This window comes from Carcharodon carcharias, chromosome 5 (genome assembly GCF_017639515.1).
Source record: "Carcharodon carcharias isolate sCarCar2 chromosome 5, sCarCar2.pri, whole genome shotgun sequence".
Classification (NCBI taxonomy): Eukaryota; Metazoa; Chordata; class Chondrichthyes; order Lamniformes; family Lamnidae; genus Carcharodon; species Carcharodon carcharias.
This window is the reverse complement of record NC_054471.1, coordinates 159,436,147-159,454,578: the sequence shown is the minus strand read 5'-3', so window position 1 is coordinate 159,454,578 and position 18,432 is coordinate 159,436,147. Positions and strand designations below refer to the sequence as shown.

At 47.8% G+C, this 18,432-nt stretch overlaps 1 protein-coding gene across 2 annotated transcripts in view; it reads right to left on the bottom strand.

Moving 5' to 3' along the window:
• Window positions 1-14,785, bottom strand: part of psen2 (presenilin 2) — a 29,787-nt gene extending 15,002 nt beyond the window's left edge. The window contains exons 1-4 of one of the 2 annotated variants that reach the window (XM_041187721.1): window positions 14,671-14,785; window positions 6,745-6,932; window positions 5,735-5,970; window positions 3,483-3,624 (exon numbers count right to left, since the gene is read on the bottom strand). In XM_041187721.1, the coding sequence (XP_041043655.1) occupies window positions 3,483-3,624; window positions 5,735-5,970; window positions 6,745-6,876 (510 nt within the window). In that variant the 5' untranslated portion in view covers window positions 6,877-6,932; window positions 14,671-14,785. Of the gene's footprint in view, window positions 1-3,482; window positions 3,625-5,734; window positions 5,971-6,744; window positions 6,933-14,110; window positions 14,290-14,670 lie in introns of those variants that run through there. The other variant, XM_041187720.1, reaches the window with a different exon arrangement.
• Between the last annotated feature and the right edge of the window lie 3,647 nt (window positions 14,786-18,432).

The window sequence follows — 18,432 nt, the reverse complement described above, 5'->3', positions numbered from 1 at the left end:
TAAACAGGTAGTAAGAGTGGGTCCTATTAGGGACAAAGAGGGTGATCTATGCTTAGGGACGCAGGGCAAGACAAGAATACTTAATGAGTACTTTGATTCGGTGTTTACAAAGGAAGAGGAATCTGGCAAAATATTGGTAGAAGTAGAAATAGCGGAAGCAACAGATGGGGTGAAAATTGAGAGAGGAGGTACTGGAAAGGCTGGTTATGCTAAGAGTGGATAAGTCACCTGGTCCAGATGGCTTGCATCCCAGGTTGCTAAAGGAAATGGGGATGGAGATAGCAGAAGTACTTACCACAAACCACCAATCTTTCTTATATATGGTGGTACCAGAGGATTGGAGAGTGGCGAATGTGACATCCTTATTCAAGAAAAGGTGTATAGACTGTCCAGTTGGTTTAACATCCATATTGGATAAGGTTTTAGAAAGAATAATCAAGGAAAAAATTATCAGGTACTTGGAGAGGTTTGAATTAATTAAGGAGAGCCAGCACAGATTTATAAAAGATAGATTGTGCTTGACCAATCTAATTCAACTTTTTGAAGAGAAGGTTGATGAAGGGAATGTTGTTTATATGGATTTCAAGAAAGTGACAAGGTACCACATAGAAGGCTGGTTAACAAAATTGAGGCTCATAGAATAGCAAAGTCATTGTCCAAACATAGGACTTAAGAGCAAGAGAAGCCATTTAGCCCTTCAAGCCAAAAATGGATTTAAAAAATTGACTTAAGAATAGAAATCAGTGAGTCGTGGTAAATGGTTATTTTTCAGACTGGAGGATGGTGGACAAGGTGTTCCCCAAGGGTCAGTGCTGGGACCACTATTCCTTTTGTTATACATACATGTCTTGGATCTTGGAATACAGAGCAAAATTTCAAAATTTTCCGATGATAACAAACTTGGAGGTGTCACTGACAGTGAGGATGCTACCAATAGACTGCAACAGGACATAGGTAGGCTAGCAGAATGGGCAAATAAGTGGCAGATGGAATTTAATACAGAGAAGTGTGAGGTGATTTTGGCAGAAGGGTTAGGGAGAGGCAATGAAGACTGAATGATACAGTTCTAAAGAGTGAGCGGGGACAGAGGGACCTGAGGGTGCATTTGCATCAATCTTTGAAGGTGGCAGGACATATTAAGAGAGTGGTTAAAAAGGATAAACGATCTTGGACTTCATAGAGTATTGAGTACAAAAGCAGGGAAGTTACACTAAACCTGTATAAAACTCTGGTTAGGTTCCAACTAGAATAATGCATCCAGTTCTGGTCACCATACTTTAGGAAGGATGTGAGGCTCCTTGAGAGGGTGCAGAGGAGATTTACCAGAATGGTTCCAGGGATGGGGGATTTTAGTCACAAGGTTAGGTTGGAGAAGCTGGGGTTGTTCTCCTTAGAGCAAAGGAGATTGAGGGGAGATTTGATAGAGGTGTACAAGATTATGAGAGACTTAGATAAGGGACAAGGAAAACCTGTTCCCATCAGCTGATGGTACAAGGACCAGGGGACACAGATTTAATGTCTTAGGCAAGAGATGCAGGAAGAGAATGAGGAAGAACATTTTAACGCATTGAGTGGTAATGACCCAGCATTCACTGCCCTTGAGGGTAGGGGAAGTTGAAACAATCAATGCTTTCAAAAGGATTGTGGATGGGCACTTGAAGGAAGTAAACTTGCAGGGCTACGAGGGATCAAGCGAAGTAATGAGTTATTCTGGACTGCTCCAAGGAGAGCTAGCATGGAATCAATGGGCTGAATAGCCTCTTTCTGTGCTGTGAATAACTCTATGACTCTCTAAATACTATTTTAATTCATGCAACAGAAGAAAATTATTGTAGTCTTGAATTTTTTTAATGTATTATTCAGGTTAGCAACTATCTCACGTCATTTTGCTGCTTTTTTTTGCTATGTTATCACTTCCTCATCCTGCTTCCCCTAGTGATTTGGTTCATTGAACAATAAATCAACTAGTCACTGAAAACTCTTCACTGGCTTGCACATTTTGCTCATTTGAATGTCGAAACAAGGTTAACCCCTCCCGACCCCAACTCCATAATCAGACTGGTTCCTCATGTCCATATAGCTTTCTACCCACTGGTGCCGGGTCCTCTTGTGTGGGAGCTGGGGGAAGCCAGGGGCAGAGACTGGTGCGCATATGAGGAACACAAGTATTTACTTCACCTTTTGCAGCAGGTAAGTAAAGGAAAGAAGCCCTTTAGTTTCCAATACAATTATGAATCCTCTCACAATCCACCCAGTCCGGTCCTGTTTCAGTTACTGCTAGCTCCCAACACCAATCTTTCACTTATTGTTGGAGATGTTACTCCAGGCGCGTATATTTAACCATGTAAAGGCTACACTGTATCAGAGGGAGAAAGGAGCTGGGCTGCTACTGCTGCTGTTCCTCTTGCTGGACCTGGGCAGTCCTGCCCTTCCTCTCTCACGCTGCCGAGTCCTCTTCTGCCTTCCCCCACCCTAGAATGTGCAGGCTGCATTGAGTCTTCCAATTCTGAGACCATGAAGTGGACATATTGAATCCGTGGACATGAGAATGACCCAGCAGCAGAGAGGTTCTACTTGGCCAAGGAGTTTCTCTGTGAGCTTGTTCCTGTTCGGCTGCTAGAGACTTTGGCAGATCCCTAAAACACTTTCTCATTGACCCCTAGGGGACCACAGATCCCCAGTTGAGAACCCCTGCCCAATACTATTCGAGCCCTCTCTCCAACTCCTGCCCACAGTTAGCGAGACTGCACTCCGCGGATGTGGACACATTAGATTTGCCCTACAATGTGTTTATTTTTGGATTCCTTCATAGGATGTGGCCATTGCTGGCTAGGCCAGTATTTAATACCCTAATTGTCCTTGAGAAGGTGATAGTGAATTGCCTTCTTGGAAACTTGCAGTCCATGTGGCGTGGGTACACAGACAATACTATTAAATAAGAAGTTCCAGCATTTTGACCCAGTGATAGTGAAAGAGCGGCGTTATATTTCCAAGTCAGGATGGTGTGTGGCTTGGAAGGAAACGTGCAGGTGGTGGTGTTTCCATGCGTCTGCTGCCCTTGTCCTTTTAGAGGTAGAAGTTGCAGGTTTGGGAGGTGCTGTTGAAGCAGCCTTGGTGAGCTGCAGCAGTGCATCTTGTAGATGGTACACACTGCCATCAGTGTGCATCGGTGGTGAAGAGTGTGAATGTTGAAGGTGGTGGATGGGATGCCAATTCAATTGGAAGACTTAATGCAGCCTGCACATTCTAGGGTGGGGGAAGGCAGAAGAGGACTCGACAGCGTGAGAGAGGAAGGGCAGGACTGCCTAGGTCCAGCAAGAGGAACAGCAGCAGTAGCAGCCCAGCTCCTTTCTCCCTCTGATACAGTGTAGCCTTTACATGGTCTAGTGTCTTAAAATTAAGCTTAATAAGTGAAAGCTACAAACCTATTTCCTCTTGTCAAATGTTTAATTATATAATAAATTCAAATTTAAAATTCCTACCTTGTAACACCGATACTTGTAAAGAAGAACAAGAATTATAGTCATTACGACTATAACACTGATCATTATTAATGTGTTCAGGATGGAGTTGAGGATACGCTGTCCAATGGAATCAGTATCCTCGGTAAATGGGGTGTAGATTCTGTTGAGGAAAGAGTGGGAATAGAAGTTAATGGAGTTTAATTCATCCCCAACAATTACAATTGGTGTCAGGTTTCCCTGGGCAGCAATAACAAAAACAATTTGCATTGATATAGCGCCTTTAACATAAAACGTCTGAAGGCACTTCACATGAGTGTTCCAAACAAAACATGGCACCAAACCACACAAGATGATATTAGGCCAGGTGACCCAAAATTATGGTCAAAAGGGTAGGTTTTCAGAAGCAGCTTAAGGAAGAGAGGAGGAGAGATTTAGGGAGAGAATTCCAAAGCTTGGGTCCAGCCAGTAGTGTCAGAACAATGGATAAACCTGCAGATTCATGGACATTTTATTGTGTTAAAGGAGCTATATAAATGTATCTTGTTGTTGTAATGAAGGATCTAAACTACGGAAACTTTTGGTTTCTACTAACAACAGCAGATTAATCAGCTGAAGGTTGAGGGAGACTTCCTCTAGGTGAAGTGTAATGAAAAGGTTAACCTGTGTAATAAACGTGTGAACAATCTCCTTATACATGGCACTCTTGGGATACCAAGCACAATATCTTGATAAGTTGCCCATTAAAAACTCTGAAACAGGGACTGTCTTTTTGGAGTCTCAACATTTTGTGGAACTCAACATCCGCAGCGAAGATCATCTGGGTTTACTGGACTGCGAGAGGCTATAACTGGAGCAGTTACTGAGTAGGTTCAGATTGACAGGGCCTTGGAGAGCCCCTTTCCATCTCTGAGAAAGGATACCATTTGAAATGAACATCTGTATATGCCCTGGGCTCTGTTTCTTCCAGACTCCATCTGCGCTACCAGAGCTTGAGAACCTGTTCTGGGGTCACCAAGGTATCTAAAATTCTTCTGCTTTCTCTGCCCATCAAGTCGCAACTCCAACCTTCAACTGAAGCTGGGGCAAGTGGATTAGATTCTTGGCAGAGACTAATTATTGTAATTCTGATAGCTCCCTCTATCCCCTCCCAGATTAGGCACCAGAACACAATGAGCTACGAGGATAACGGATTTCTAAGTCGACAGGATTACACTGGCTTGCCCCATGCTGGGATCTTCAGAGGAACCTGCATCCTGAGTAACATTTTTAAATCTTTATAATGATTCTTTTGCTCAGATGAAACCTGTATGATCAGGTGGGGGAACTGGGAATCATACAATATCTTTTAATCACTATTAATGAGAAATGAGTCTTCCTTTTCTAACAAATTCACAAGGATTACATTGTCCCAGTGTCATTAAAGAGAAAAAAACTTGTATTAAACTTAACTAGACTCACACTTAGAGCATTCGTGCTCAGTTCTTGTTTTCATATTATAAAGAAAGACATGGAAGTACTGCAGAAGGTCCAAAAAAATCGGGTGTGATACCAGAACTGAGAGGTTATACATGTCAGGAAAGACTAACTAGGATGAGACTTTTTTTCTCTAGAAAGAAGACTGGGGAGTGACCTGATGAAGTCTTTCAGATCATGAAGGGGTTTGATAGGGTAGACAAAAAGACGATGTTATCACAATTGGGGGAATCCAAAACTAAGGGCCTGAAATATAAGATAGTCATTAATAAATCTATTCAGGAATTCAGTAGGAATGTCTTGTCAACTACATTATCAAGATTTGTTAATGTCAAATACATTGTTGAGATTAAGAGAAACAAGTGGTGGATATTAATTGTCTTTGAGCACATATAAATAGGGGATAGCTAGGACACTGGGCTGAGTGGGAGGAGATCTGTGAGGCTGAATTAAGTCAATAAAGTCTCTCATTAAAAGAATAGCTCCCTGTCTTGGTTTCAGCTTTACCAACTGGCTTGGATCCAATTAACATTCAGAAGAAACTTCTTTACCCAGAGAGTGGTGAAAATGTGGAATAGATGCGTTTAAGGGAACATGTGAGGATGTAAGGGATAGGAGGACATGCCACTAGATTTAAATGAAAAGGATAGGGGAAGATTGTGTGGAGCATAAACAACAGCATGGAGCTGTTGGGCTGAGCGGCCTGTTCCTGGGCTATAAATTCAATGAACATGTGCAAGATTTGCCAGAGGGATCCTCAAATTTTCAAATCAGGAATCATTCTGTGGGACACTTACAACTGCCCATCCTTCTCTGTGTAGAAGCTGACTGACTTGATCGTCACCACCACCACCGCCATACACAGCGTGACGGGCACAAAAAGCATGATGACATGCTTTGCCCCGTACTTCAGGATCAGTTCCTCCTCCTCCTCCTCCTCGGCCTCTCCAACTGTATCTCTGCTTGTAGGCCCACCCTCTGCACTGCTGCTCCCCTCCACAGGATTTGTGGGCTGAGTGGCTGCTGATCGGCGCTGTGCAGGCAAAACAATACAAGGCGTCATTAACAGTTATGTTAAACCTGTACAGAACATTGTTTAGACTACACTTATAAAGTACCCTGCATAGATCTATTCTTCACAGTACTAAAAATCTTAATACAGCCATTGACAGAGCTGCAAAAAAAATGTATAAGAATGATACCAAAAACTGAAAGGTTAGACCTACCAGGAAAGGACTGAATAGGCTGAGGCCCTTTCCTCTAGAAAAGAGGTGTCTGAGAGGTCACCTGATGGAGGTCTTTAAAATTATGAAGGGGTTTGATAGAGTAGATATAGAGAAGATATTTCCACTTGTGGGTAAAACCAAACAAGGGGCCATAAATATAAAATAGTTACTAATAAATCTAATATGGAATTCAGGATAAACTTCTTTACCCAGAGAGTGATGAGAATGTGGAACTCACAACTACAGGGAGTGGTTGTAGCAAATAACAGAGATACATTTAAGGAGAAGTTAGATAAACACACAAGGGAGAAAGGTATCGGAAGATATGCTGACAAGATATGCTAAGAGGGGTACATAAGGTTCCAATGGAGTATAACAATAACATGGACTAGTTAGCAATTCATTGTGATGTCTGTTAGTCCATGTAATGCATGTAGTTCTGTCATGTATGTAATTCTATGAAATATGTGTAATTCTATGCCATTCCACGTAAATACACCATGCTATCGGATCTTAACTTGCACATAGGCTGGCAACAGCCCTGCAGTGGGTGGCTCATTCTGATCTGTTGGCATGCTTACCCGGTTAGCCTGTATGTTGGCGGAGCCAGGCGCCCCATCCTTATCCTGGTAGGAGGGCATTGCAGAGGCGTTGGCTGACATCAGAGCCGTCCTCTCGGTGTACAGTTCGTCTTCACTGTCTGATGAAATCATGAACGAGCTTTCAGTGAGCACGAGTGGATAATCTCACAGACGATAGCTGGGTATCTCTGAAAAACACAAAGGCAAGTGAACAGGTGGAGAACACTGCATTCAAATATTATCTCCAGCAGGTAGTTTTGCTCATCGATCTGTAACTCCCTTCAACCGTGGTACAGGCTACCCGTTGTCACTCGGTGGAAGGACATGTTTTCAGTAATATAACAGTGAGAAGATGGATTCTATAATGCAACTATGGAGACTGGACATTGGAAACTTGGTCATGGAAAGCCGGTGTCAGTCACGTACACGAAGCAGCTGGCGTCAGCCACGTACACGGAGGAGCCGGCGTCAGCCACGTACACGGGGGGAGCCGGCGCCAGCCACGCAGCCGGGGGGAGCCGGCGCCAGCCACGCAGCCGGGGGGAGCCGGCGCCAGCCACGCAGCCGGGGGGAGCCGGCGCCAGCCACGCAGCCGGGGGGAGCCGGCGCCAGCCACGCAGCCGGGGGGAGCCGGCGCCAGCCACGCAGCCGGGGGGAGCCGGCGCCAGCCACGCAGCCGGGGGGAGCCGGCGCCAGCCACGCAGCCGGGGGGAGCCGGCGCCAGCCACGCAGCCGGGGGGAGCCGGCGCCAGCCACGCAGCCGGGGGGAGCCGGCGCCAGCCACGCAGCCGGCGCCAGCCACGCAGCCGGGGGGAGCCGGCGCCAGCCACGCAGCCGGGGGGGGGCCGGCGCCAGCCACGCAGCCGGGGGGGGGCCGGCGCCAGCCACGCAGCCGGGGGGAGCCGGCGCCAGCCACGCAGCCGGGGGGAGCCGGCGCCAGCCACGCAGCCCGGGGGGAGCCGGCGCCAGCCACGCAGCCGGGGGGAGCCGGCGCCAGCCACGCAGCCGGGGGGAGCCGGCGCCAGCCACGCAGCCGGGGGGAGCCGGCGCCAGCCACGCAGCCGGGGGGAGCCGGCGCCAGCCACGCAGCCGGGGGGAGCCGGCGCCAGCCACGCAGCCGGGGGGGAGCCGGCGCCAGCCACGCAGCCGGGGGGAGCCGGCGCCAGCCACGCAGCCGGGGGGGGGCCGGCGCCAGCCACGCAGCCGGGGGGAGCCGGCGCCAGCCACGCAGCCGGGGGGAGCCGGCGCCAGCCACGCAGCCGGGGGGAGCCGGCGCCAGCCACGCAGCCGGGGGGAGCCGGCGCCAGCCACGCAGCCGGGGGGAGCCGGCGCCAGCCACGCAGCCGGGGGGAGCCGGCGCCAGCCACGCAGCCGGGGGGAGCCGGCGCCAGCCACGCAGCCGGGGGGAGCCGGCGCCAGCCACGCAGCCGGGGGGAGCCGGCGCCAGCCACGCAGCCGGGGGGAGCCGGCGCCAGCCACGCAGCCGGGGGGGGGCCGGCGCCAGCCACGCAGCCGGGGGGAGCCGGCGCCAGCCACGCAGCCGGGGGGAGCCGGCGCCAGCCACGCAGCCGGGGGGAGCCGGCGCCAGCCACGCAGCCGGGGGGAGCCGGAACAGTCATGTAACCGGGAGGAGCCAGTGTCACGAATGATCCAGCGTCAGTAATGTAACCAGAAGAAACCAGTGTCAGTATCAACATCCCGGGGAGGATACCGTTGACCAGAAACTGAACTGGACTAGCCATATAAATACTGTGGCTACAAGGGCAGGTCAGGGACTGGGAATTCTGTGGTGAATAACCCACCTCCTGACTCCCCAAAGCCTGTCCACCATCTACAAGGCACAAGTCAGGAGTGTGATGAAGTACTCTCCACTTGCCTGGATGAGTGCAGCTCCAACAACACTCAAGAAGCTCAACACCATCAAGGACAAAGTAGACCACTTGACTGGCACCCCATGAACCTTCAACATTCATTCACTCCACCAGCGACACAAAGTAGCAGCAGTGTGTACCATCTACAAGATGTACTGCAGAAACTCACGAAGGCTCCTTTGACAGCACCTTCCAAACCTGTGACCTCTACCACCTAGAAGGACAAGGGCAGCAGACACATGGGAACACTATTACCTGGAGGTTTCTCTCCAAGCCACTCACCATCCTGACTTGAAAGCTTCCTTCACTGTCGCTGAGTCAAAATCCTGGAACTCCCTCCCTAACAGCACTGTGGGTATACCTACACCACATTGACTACAGTGGTTCAAGAAGGCAGCTCACCACCACCTTCTCAAGGGCAATTAAGGATGGACAATAAATGCTGGCGCAGCCAGCGATACCCACATCCCACGAACGAATATAAAAAAAACCCACAAATGACCAGCGTCGGTACTGTAACTGTGAGGAACCAGCATCACTAATGTAAATACAGGGAGCCAGAGTTGCTAATGTAACTGTGAGGAACCAACATCACTAATGTAAATACAGGGAGCCGGAGTTGCTAATGTAACTGTGAGGAACCAGCATCAGTAATGTAACCATGGGGAGCTGGCATTGATAACATAACCATGTATTCTGGCATTAATGTGTAACTGGAAGATGCCGGCGTTGGTTATGTAACCATGGGGGGCCAGCATCGGGAATATAACTGGAAGGAGTTGGTGTCATTCACATAACTATGGGGAGCCAGCGCTACTACTGTAACCATGAGGAATCGGAGTCAGTAACATAACTGCGGGGAGCTGCCTACGGTAATGTAACTGCGGGCAGCAGGTGTCAGTATGTAACCGCAGGGAGTCGGTAATGTAACTGTGGGGAGGCAGCATCTGTTATGTAACTGCGGGGAGTCAGTGTCAATAATGTAATGACAGGGAGCCAGTGTCAGTGATGTAACTGTTGGGGGTTAGTGTCACTAATATAACTGTTGGGAGTCGGTGTTGGTAATGTAACCACGGGGAGTCGGTGTCGGTAATGTAACCATGGGGAGTCAGTGTTGGTAATTTACCCACAGGGAGTCAGTGTCACTAAGATAACCATGCGGAGTCAGTGTCGGAAATTTACCCACGGGGAGTCAGTGTCGGTAATTTAGCCACGGGGAGTCAGTGTCGGTAATTTAGCCATGGGGAGTCAGTGTTGGTAATGTAACCACGGGGAGTCGGTGTTGGTAATGTAACCATGGGGAGTCAGTGTTGGTAATTTACCCACAGGGAGTCAGTGTCACTAAGATATCCATGGGGAGTCAGTGTCGGTAATTTACCCACAGGGAGTCAGTGTCGGTAATTTACTCACAGGGAGCCAGTGTCGGTAATTTACTCACAGGGAGCCAGTGTCAGTAATTTACCCACGGGGAGTCAGTGTCGGTAATTTACCCACGGGGAGCCAGCGTCGGTAATTTACCCACGGGGAGCCAGCGTCGGTAATTTATCCACGGGGAGCCAGCGTCGGTAATTTATCCACGGGGAGCCAGCGTCGGTAATTTACCCACGGGGAGCCAGCGTCGGTAATTTACCCACGGGGAGCCAGCGTCGGTAATTTACCCACGGGGAGCCAGCGTCGGTAATTTACCCACGGGGAGCCAGCGTCGGTAATTTACCCACGGGGAGCCAGCGTCGGTAATTTACCCACGGGGAGCCAGCGTCGGTAATTTACCCACGGGGAGCCAGTGTCGGTAATTTACCCACGGGGAGTCAGTGTCAGTAATTTACTCACAGGGAGCCAATGTTGGCAATTTACTCACAGGGAGTCAGTGTCGGTAATTTACTCACAGGGAGTCAGTGTCGGTAATTTACTCACTGGGAGCCAGTGTCGGTAATTTACCCACAGGGAGCCAGTGTCGGTAATTTACCCACAGGGAGCCAGTGTCAATAATTTACCCACGGGGAGTCAGTGTCGGTAATTTACTCACAGGGAGTCAGTGTCAGTAACTTACCCACGTGGAGTCAGTGTCGGTAATTTACCCACGGGGAGCCAGTGTCGGTAATTTACTCACAGGGAGCCAGTGTCAGTAATTTACCCACTGGGAGTCAGTGTCGGTAATTTACCCACAGGGAGCCAGTGTCGGTAATTTACTCACAGGGAGCCAGTGTCGGTAATTTACCCACAGGGAGCCGGTGTCGGTAATTTACTCACAGGGAGCCAGTGTCGGTAATTTACCCACGGTGAGCCAGTGTCGGTAATTTACCGACGGGGAGTCAGTGTTGGTAATTTACTCACAGGGAGCCAGTGTCAGTAATTTACCCACGGGCAGTCAGTGTCGGTAATTTATCCACGGGGAGTCAGTGTCAGTAATTTACTCACAGGGAGTCAGTGTCAGTTGTTTACCCACGGGGAGTCAGTGTCAGTAATTTACCCACGGGGAGTCAGCGTCGGTAATTTACCCACGGGGAGTCAGCGTCGGTAATTTACCCTCGGGGAGTCAGCGTCGGTAATTTACCCACGGGGAGTCAGCGTCGGTAATTTACCCACAGGGAGTCAGCGTCGGTAATTTACCCACGGGAAGCCAGCGTCGGTAATTTACCCATGGGGAGCCAGCGTCGGTAATTTACCCATGGGGAGCCAGCGTCGGTAATTTACCCACAGGGAACCAGCGTCGGTAACTTACCCACGGGGAGCCAGCGTCGGTAATTTACCCACGGGGAGCCAGTGTCGGTAATTTACCCACGGGGAGTCAGTGTCAGTAATTTACTCACAGGGAGCCAGTGTCAGTAATTTACCCACTGGGAGTCAGTGTCGGTAATTTACCCACTGGGAGTCAGTGTCGGTAATTTACCCACAGGGAGCCAGTGTCGGTAATTTACTCACAGGGAGCCAGTGTCGGTAATTTACCCACGGGGAGCCAGCGTCGGTAATTTACCCACGGGGAGTCAGTGTCGGTAATTTACCCACAGGGAGCCGATATCACTTCCGTAACTACAGGGAGCCGGTGTCAGTAATGTAACCACTGGGAGTCAGTGTTGGTAATGTAATCATGGGGAGTCCGTGTCAGTAATGTAACCACGCAGAGCCAGTGTCAGTAATGTAACCGCAGGGAGCCAGTGTCACTAACATAACCATGAGGAGCCGGTGTTGGTAATGTGACCACAGGCTGCCAGTGTCAGTAATGTAACCGCTGGGAGTATATATTGGTAATGTAATCACAGGGAGTCGGTGTCGGTAATTTAACCATAGGGAGCTGGTGTCGGTAACGCAATCGCAGGGAGCCGGTGTCACTAATGTAATCGCAGGAGCCGGTGTCACTAATGTAATCGCGGGGAGTCGGTGTCAGTAACGGAACCGCAGGGAGCTGATGCCACTAATGTAACCACGGGGTGCTGGTATCGGTACTGAAACCACAGGGAGTCGATAATGTAACAACTGGGAGTCAGTAATATAACAGCTGGGAGTCAATGTCGGTAATATAACAGCTGGGAGTTTGTGTCTATAATGTAACTGTGGGGAGTCAGTGTCACCTAACATAATCGCGGGAGTCGGTGTCGGTAATGTAACCGTGGGGAGTTGGCATCACTAATGTAATCGCAGGAGTTGGTGTCAGTAATGTAACCACAGTGAACCAGTGTCACTAAGGTAACCCTGGGGAGCCAGTGTTGGTAATGGAAATGCAGAAAACTGGTGACAGTGTTGTAACTGTGGAGAGCCAATGTTCCCAATGTTTAGTTGGAGGAAGTGACTTTTCATCCATGAATGGTTACAGGACCAGCAGTGTGATAACACAGAGAGGTATGATAATTCTAGCAAATATTGCTCCGGGTACTTATCCAACTCTCTCTTGAATCCACTTATGCAATCACCCATCACTGCCTCACTTGCTTTCCAGTCCCCACATTCACCATGCTCTGTGGTTAAATCTTTTCAGCCTCACTCAGAGTTTCAGGCCATTCCGTTTTGTTGTGGAATAATTACATGTCACAGCACAGGAGGAGGTCATTTGGTCCATCATACCTGTGCCAACTTTTTGAAAGAGCTACACAATTAGGCCTAACCCCATGCTCTTTCCTCATAACACTGCAAATTAGTATCTATCCAATTCTCTTTTGAAATTTACTATTGAATCTGCTTCCACCACCCTCTCAGGCAGCGCATTCCAGATCACAACAACTCGCCACATTAAAAAAATTCTCATCTCCCTCTCCCTCACTAGTTGTTTTGCCAATTATTGTAAATCTGATTCCTCTGTGTTCTGACCATCTTGCCAGTGGGAAATTTTTCTCCTTATCTACTGTATCAAAGCCCTTTGTTATTTTGAATACCTGTATTAAAAAGTCCCCTACACCTTCTCTCCTCTGAGGACACCAATTCCAGTTTCTCCAAATCAGAATAATGTTAAATCTATTACAGTTTATTTTGGCTAAGCCCATTACGATAAAAGGGAACCTCAACTTGCTCCCCTCCAGTTTAAACATAGAGCATGACCATGTATTGAAGCACAGACTGATTCACGGTAGTGGGGACTATCGAGCAATGGATTCTTGAATCTAGCCTAAAGGGGTTGCCAACCATACCATTGTTGGGCATATTCCTGAAAGTTTCAACATGTGATTTGCCATCCCCAGCACTGAGTTCCCAACATGTCCATCATCATGCACTGTGCCCCTGCCCTCCCCATAGCCAATTGGAAATCAAAAAAACTCTTTATTACCTAACTGAATAATGTTTGATGGTCAGCCAAACCGCTTTTTATTCCCCCATTTCCAATCATTTTACAACCAATGTAAAAGATATGAACTTTTTTTCTCGAAACATCCCATGACTTTTCTCCTGGGTTTGCTCACAGCAATGTGTCCAGGAGTTTAATCTTTACTTCCTGGACTCTGCAGGGTAATCCTGTGGAAGGATTGGCAACCAAAAATGAAACTACAGTAACGGCACTTCCTCATTAATGTTTGATTTCCTCCACCTCAATCTTAGGGGTCTGTAGTGCAAAGAAACTTATTTTCAAAAAGGTCATTACAGCCCTCCTTGGAATTGGACCTCCAACCTGCTGGTCAAATATTTACCCTTGTATAGCTATTTGAATCATTTAACAAATGCTGAAATTAACATCTGTACTGTGTCATTCTACGAAAGCAGCAGAAAATCAGTGACACACAAAAGGAACCACAGCCTGTAGTTTCCAATGGTAAATACTGGGTTATATATAACAAGATAAGGCCTCCCTACAAACTCTGGCCCAGTTGCACAGGCTCCTATAGTTCCTGTGGCTCTGTCTCCCCCAACGCACATAGGAGCTGAGGAAGTGGATGAAAAATAAATCAAATCAAAGCAGCAAACACTCGATTAAAGTGTCGACAATAAACACAGGCAGAGGCCACATTCCACCCTCCCACCACCCCCATCCCCAACCCCAACCCGCCTCGCCTTCCCCTTTTGTAACTTGCCTGGTGGGGGAGCCGAAGGTTTGTGAAGCTCAGGAAATATCTGTCAGACAGGCAGCCATTCTGCCAGGGGGTGGGGGGAGGAGGCAGTAGAAAAAAATAAGGCAGGAAGCCAGCTGATCCGATCAAAACACGGGAGGAACAGCTCCTTCCCACAAGCCCTACATCTCATGAGACTTAGACGTTACTTAGCTGTGAGTGTGTGACTAACCCCATCAGCTGGCTGTGTGCAGCAATTGTGCAAACGCTGCAGCCCCGCACAGCAACTCAGCTTTCACGCACCAGCTGCATTTTAAATCGTCTCACATCAGGCTAAGGCAACTTGCAAATTTCCGTTCTTTTTTAATCCTCGAAGGATCTTCAATTTTATTTAAAAAAAAAACCAGCAAAAACGAACAAGATCAGCTGTTGTGCAGAACCCCAAATAAGTTTTGCCGACAGAAATGATTCACTTTGTTCTCCACAATACCATATTGAGATTTTTTTAACACTAATTTCAGTTACTTTCCAGCGTGTGTCTACAGTACCTTCACTTCCCTCTTTAATTTAAAAAAAATGTTCACCTTGGAGCTTTTCTTCATTCCAGTTTGCAGAATAATCCCAGACAATGGTTCCAGGGATGAAGAGCTTCAGTTATGAATATAGATTGGAGAAGTTTTCTTTGGAGAAGAGAAGGCTGAGAGGAGATTTGATAGAGGTATCCAAAATCATGAGGGGCCTAGACAGGGCAGATAGGGAGAATTTGTTCTCAGTCATGAAAGGATCCAGAACAAGAGGGCACAGGTTTAAAGTAACAGACAAAAGAAATAAAAGCGATAGAGGGGAAAATACTTTTTCACATGGCATAAAGTTGAGGTCTGGAATGGTGGAGACAGGTTCAATCACCATTCAGAAGGGAATTAGACTGTTATCTGAAAAGCAAGAATGTTCATGCTTACAAGAAGGCAGGGTAATGGGACTAAGTGAATTGATCATTTGGAGAACTGATGCAGACACAGTGGGCTGAATGGCCTCCTTCTGCACTGTAACAATTCCGTGAAGCATATGCTAGGAATTCTGTCAAAATAACAAGAACCCAGTTGTTCGTCCTAACCAGTCCATGTTGGCGTTTGCCAACACCCCCCCCCAACTACCAGTATCCTAATTCCTATATACTTGCCCGGTTCCCATTATCCTGCTTTCCTTCAGTCTGTCTAGTCTTGCTGTTGCTGTTATGAGACTTCAATGTGCACAAACTGGCTGCCAAGTTTCAATAACAGCATTTTTACAGCACCTTTAACATAGCAAAACATCCCAAGGCACCTCACAGGAGCATTATTAAATAAAATTTGCCACTAGGACACCAAGTCACATGAGATATCAAATTATAGATCAGAAATATGTTTTAAAGCCACTTAAAGAAAGAGAAGGAGGTATAGGGAGCAAATTCTAGAGATTAATCAGCTGAAGTTACAGTTGCCAATAGTGGAATGATTAAAATAGAGGATGCGCAAGAGGCCATAATTGGACGAGTGCATAAACCTGGGGAGGCAGCGATGTAGTGGTATTGTCACCAGATTAGCAATCTAATAACCCTGGGAAATGCTTTGGGGACTTGGGTTCGAACCCCACCACAGCAGATAAAAATCTAGAATTAAAAGAGAAACCATTGTTGTTTGCTGTAAAAACCCATCTGGTTCACTAATGCCCCTTTAGGGAAGGAAATCTGCTGTCCTTACCTGGTCCTGGGCTACATATGACTCCAGATCCACTGCAATGTGGTTGACTCTTAAATGCTGCTCAGTTGTATCAAGCCTCTCGAAAGTTAATAAAGAATGAGACTGAACCAACCTAGGCACTGGAGATGACAATGGCAAACTCAGCCCTGTCGACTGTGCAAAGTCTTCCTTACTAAAATCTGGGGCTTGTGCCAAAATTGGGAGAGCTGTCTCACAGACTAGTCAAACAACAGACTGAAATAGTCAAAAGTACTCATGGAATCGTAACTTACATTTGATGTACCAGAAACCACCATCACGAGCCTGGATATGTGCTGACTCAGCAGAGGTGGCTGCACAGTGCTGTACGGTTGGGAGTTGCCCTGAGAGTCCTCAATATCGACTCTGGACCCCATGAAGTCTCATTGTATCAGGTCAAACGCGGGCAAGAAAACCTCCTGCTGATTACCATGCTCCACGCTCCCCCCACCCAGTGAATCAGTACTCCTCCAAGTTGACCACCACTTGGAGAAAGCACTGAGGGTAGCCAGGGCGCAGAATGTACTCTGGGTGAGGGACTTCAATGTCTATCACCAAGAGTGGCTCAGCAGCACCACTACAGACCGAGTTAGCCTGATCCTAAAGGACATAGCTGCTAGTCTGGGTCTGTGGCAAGTGATGAGGGAATCAACGAGAGGGAAAAACATACTTTATCTCATCCTCACCAACATTCCTGTTGCAGATGCACCTGTCATTAACAATATCAGTAGGAGTGACCACCTCGTGGAGATGAAGTCCCATCTTCACAATGAGGATACCCTCCATTGTGTTGTTTGGCACTACCACTGTGCTAAATGGGATAGATTTCGAACAGATCCAGCAGCTTAAGACTGGGCAACCATGAGGGGCTGTGGGCCATCAGCAGCAACAGAATTGTACTCAACCACAACCTGTAACCTCATGGCCCCGCATATCCCCCACTCTACCATCAAGCCAAGGGGGCCAACCCTGCTTCAAAGAAAAGTACAGAGGGCATGCCAGGAGCAGCATCAGGCATACCCTAAAATGAGACATCAACCTGGTGAAGCTACAACGCAAGACCATTTGTGTGCCAAACAACATAAGCAGCAAGCAATAGACAGAGCTACGCAATTCCACAACCAACAGATCAGATCTAAGCTCTGTAGTCCTGTTGTGAATGGTGGTGAACAATTAAACAACACACTGGAGGAGGAGTAGGCTCCACAAATATCCCCATCCTCAATGATGGGGGAACTGAGCACATCAATGCAAAAGATAAGGCTGAAACATTTGCTACAATCATTGGCCAGAAGTGCCAAGTGGATGATCCATCGCGGCCTCTTTTGAGCTCTCCAGCATCACAGATGCCAATCTTCAGCCAATTCGATTCACTCCACGTGACGTCAAGAAATGGCTGCACGCACTAGATACTGCAAAAGCTATGGGTCCTGACAATATTCCTGCAATAGTACTGAAGACTCGTGCTCCAGAATTTGCTGTGCCACTAACCAAGCTGTTCTAGTACAGCTACAATACAGGCATCTACCCAGCAATTTGGAAAATTGCCTAGGTACTTCCTGTACACAAAAAGCAGGACAAATCCAACTTGACCAATTACCGCCCTATCGGTCTACTCTCGATCATCAGCAAGTGATAGAAGAGGTCATCAACAATGCTACCAAGTAGCACTTGCTTAGCAATAACCTGCTCACTGACACTCAATTTGGGGTCCACAAGGGTCGCTCAGCTTCTGACCTCAATACAGCCTTGGTTCAAACTTGGACAAATGAGCTGAAATCCAGAGGTGAGGTGAGAGTGAATGCCCTTAACATCAAGGCAGCATTTGACTGAGTGTAGCATCAAGGAGCCCTAGCAAGACTGGAGTCAACGCGAATCAGGAGAAAGCTCTCTGCTGGTGGGAGTCATACCTCGCACAAAGGAAGATGTTGTGGTGGTCGGAGGACAATCATCTCAGTTCCAGGACATCACTGCAGGAGCTCCTCAGGGTAGTGTCCTAGGCTCAACCATATTTAGTTGCTTCATCAATGACCTAGGGATGTTCGCTGATGGTTGCACAATGTTCAGCACCATTCGCGACTCCTCAGATACTGAAGCAGTCCATGTCCAAAGAAAGCAAGACCTAGACAATATCCAGGCTTGGGTTGACAAGTGGCAAGTAACATTTGTGCCACACAAGTGCCAGGCAATGTCCATTCCCAACAAGAGAGAATCTAACCATTACCTCTTGATATTCAATGGCATTAGCATCACTGAATCCCCCACTGTCAACATCCCAGAAACCGAACTGAACTAACCATATAAATACTGTGGCTACAAAAGCAGGTCCAAGGCTAGGAATTCTGCAGCGAATAACTCACCTAATGACTCCTTAAATCTTGCCCACCTTCTACAAGTCACAAGTCTGGAGTGTGATGGAATACTCTCCACTTGCCTCGATGAGTGCAGCTCCAACAACACTCAAGAAGCTTGATATCATCTGGGACAAAGCAGCCTACTTGATTGGCACCCCTGTCAACAAACATTTACTCCCTCCACCACGGATACACAGTGGCAGCAGTGTGTACTATCTACAAGATGCACTGCAGG